The 3436-nt window shown below is 34.7% G+C and overlaps 1 protein-coding gene across 1 annotated transcript; it reads right to left on the bottom strand.

Annotated features, from left to right (window-relative positions):
• Positions 1–2056: 2056 nt before the first annotated feature.
• Positions 2057–3079, bottom strand: LOC127088077 (F-box protein GID2). The gene has a single exon (XM_051028987.1). It carries the CDS (start codon positions 2816–2818, stop codon positions 2294–2296), a length of 525 nt encoding a protein of 174 aa, XP_050884944.1. The 5' UTR covers positions 2819–3079; the 3' UTR covers positions 2057–2293.
• Positions 3080–3436: the final 357 nt, after the last annotated feature.

The following is a 3436-nucleotide window of genomic DNA, read 5'->3' as shown; positions in this document are numbered from 1 at the left end:
GTAGAAAAAGGGGTGTTACATTATGGACCGATGAATCCTAGATCTTTGACTGACATGGAATGTCCATTTTGGTAATTATGTATTTAAAATCAACTTTGATCTAAACTACCCAAACACCATAAATTTATAAGAACCACTTTTATATTAAGGAATCCAAACATAAATCAATTTATGTTCAACTCGGTTTTAACTAAAATCAATTTACATAAATCAATTATAGTCAAAGTATGAAAACTGATAGATAGCGTGGTGTTATCGTCAGTAAAAAGTGATAGGAATATTAATGATTGACACAATTGTTGGGTGGCATCGGGATCATTCAGAAGGATTTCATGAAAAACACTAGGAATGAAGAAGATAATACTATAGTAGCTAAACTTATTAGTGTGGATGGAGTATGAAATTGGAATAGGCTGAATGGGTTGTTTGATTAGGACATTCTGGATATGATCGCAATAGTTCACCCTCGTAGGAATGGTGATGGATATGACATTTGTATATGGGGGAACATCCAATGGAGCCTTCACCTATCAAATGCTTTTGCAATTCTCCATTCGTCCCACAATGAGTGATCTAGTTTACCATGTCACACAGATTAAGAAAAATAAATAAATAAAAGAGAGAGAATGATATTTTTACTAAAGTACTCTTATCATGTATTGAAAATGATGAAAGTAATATTAATTAGAGGATAAAATTGAAAAATATGCATTGAAAATTAAAATGGATCATTCATTTTAGGATAATATTTTATTCCAAATAGATCACTTATTGTGAGACGAAGAAAGTAATATTTGATGCATAAAATACATGTTCTAGTGAGGATTGAAATAATATATGGAAAATTCAACTTCCATAACGTATTAAAAATGGTCTAAAACCTAAGCAAATGCTTTCTCAAAGGCACATTTGCCAACCCTTTTGTGTGGATTGTGCATGAGTGGAAGAAACCATTCTTCATGCATTAAGAGATTGCAAAGTAGTGTGTCATATATGGTTGGTTATCTATTGAGAAATATTTTTCAATTTGAATTTGCCGGACAGGTTGCAGCATAACATGCATTATAGTCCAAGCAGGGAGAGTAATGGAAACTAGCTGTTTGGTCAACGACATCCCATTCAATTTGGCATGGAGGAACCATAGGTAGTTTGTTGCAGATTATATCACGCCTTAAAACATAGCTAGTGAAATTCTGGTAAAATTTCATTGTTGCGGCATAGTATGCAGGTACAGAATGTGGGAATTATTGGAAGGCCTAAAAGTGATTCAGCATAAGGGACATAAGAAAGTGATACTCATAGAGACTCCAAACTTTTGAAGGACACTCTCTTTAGTGTTAAAGACTAGGAAATTGGATTTCCAGCAATCATCAGGTTCACGAACTCACATACATTTGAATCATTAATTATCATTTGATTAAGATTTGATAGTCTAATAAAATAGTACTCGTACTGATTTAATATTAATTTTATAATTTAAATTTTTAAATATAAATCTTGATCGAACTTGAATGCGAATGGAAGAGAACCCCAAGGATTAGAAAGAAACCTTGGCTAAGGTTGCTCTTACACTTAGATGTTAATAGAGGCCTTTGGGTCGTCTATGTGGAAGATATCTATCTATCTATCTTAGTTGAGTTTATGTCCAAAGTTAAATTTCTCAATAGCGTAGTTGTCATTTATACCTTTCCTCACCTTGTTGTGACCCAAACAAATAGAAAAAGACATGATTTATTCGTCCAAAAGTCTCCAACCATTGATCTAATACCTAAACAATGTTTATCATTCACGAATGAAATAGAAATCCCCCATACGACAAATACGTCCTAGAGAAATTTTTGGCTTTTGCATAACCAATGAAACGCCAAATTCATCTGTGTCGTTCACTTATTCTCCCAAAGTAAGTGCCAGAAAGGATAGCCACATTTATTACCACTATAACACCTCTTCGTCTGTCTCTTTGTCTTCATTCGGAAAAAACACCAATTGCTCCTTCCTTACCTCCCCCTTTCGGCAACTCACCCCACCACCATAACCTACCAATTAAAATCTCATGTTCCCAAATTCAATATATATATATTTATCAATACTCATTAAAATTTAAAATTAAAATACAACCCTTCAACAAGACTTAGACATACTAATTGCCAGAATTAAAAACCAGATCTGGTAACTAAATAGCACCAAAAAATATAAAAAAAAATCCAATTCCAATTAATAGGAAATACAGACAAAAACAAAAAACAAAAGGAACAACGATCAACATAGGAATGGAGGAATGAATTCTTAAATTTCATAGGTTTCTGTTATTGAAATTCATCTTCTCGTAATAACGAATAGAGAGAAGAGAAAGAGAAAGATGAACCTCGTCTTTCCCTAAACGAGGTAACGGTTTCGACCGAATCACCTGCGGTATTGGACCCCAAGACGAGGACGAAGAACACGATGAAGTTGATGTTGACGATGATGACGTTTGAGGCTTAGAAAGAGGTAAAAGATAAAGAGAATGAAGACGACGAAACCCACCGAGAGCAAGAACCACAGATCGTAACTGTTGTTCCCCGCAACCGGTGTTCGCCCACTGTTTCGTGCAGATCAGCTCCCAAAGTCTCTCGTCTTGTGCTGTTTTGTGCCATTGTTTGTTCACACAACCAGCCATGGCTAACGTTTTAGCGTCGACGTGTTTCAAAACCTCAAACAACATGTTCTCATCGAAACTCGCTAACCCACGATTCTTGTCATCAATTTCTGTCTCCTTCACCTTTTTCATCTTTCTGTCCTCGGTCGTTGGTGATGAAATTGAAAGTGAACGCTTCATTGAATACCTTTTGGATTTAGTTTTTCCTAGATGGAAGATTGGTAAGATGAAAGGGGTGTTCAAAGAAGAAAGAGAGGGTTGGTTTAAGTAATAATAGAGAAAGAGTTGGAGGAGATGAAATTCTGGAGTGGGGAATGGGGCAGGTGAAGTAAAGGTTAAGGATAGGGGGTGCACCTGTTTTTGAAGATTTTCGAAGACGACAAAGACAGAAATGAATGCGTTTCGATTCTTTTTTAAGTTGATTGACGATTTTGTCCTTATCCTTCTGGCATTGTGTTTATGGCGTCATTCCAATTCTCTTTTATTCTTAATTTTTGCTACCGGGAAATGGGAATGCTCGGTAATTTCCACCGGCACCGTTCAACAAGTGGTGCTTGTCTTTAACTCCACTATGTATCAAACAAAAATATTAATAGTAATAAACAATTGTTTTAGAACCCATCTGGCGAATAATAAAATTTACACGTTAATGCAACACAATCATCCGTTTCTATTACTTTTTAGGTGGTTAAAATAAAAATCAAACATTTTAAATAAATCAATGATTGTGATTAATTTACCGTGTAAAAATTCTTTACACTGTATATATCAATTAAATTCTTTCTTTATAACAAATTT

The sequence above is a fragment of the Lathyrus oleraceus genome, chromosome 5 (genome assembly GCF_024323335.1).
Source record: "Lathyrus oleraceus cultivar Zhongwan6 chromosome 5, CAAS_Psat_ZW6_1.0, whole genome shotgun sequence".
Lineage (NCBI taxonomy): Eukaryota > Viridiplantae > Streptophyta > Magnoliopsida > Fabales > Fabaceae > Lathyrus > Lathyrus oleraceus.
The sequence above is the reverse complement of the archived record's forward strand: the minus strand, read 5'-3'. Positions and strand labels throughout refer to the sequence as shown.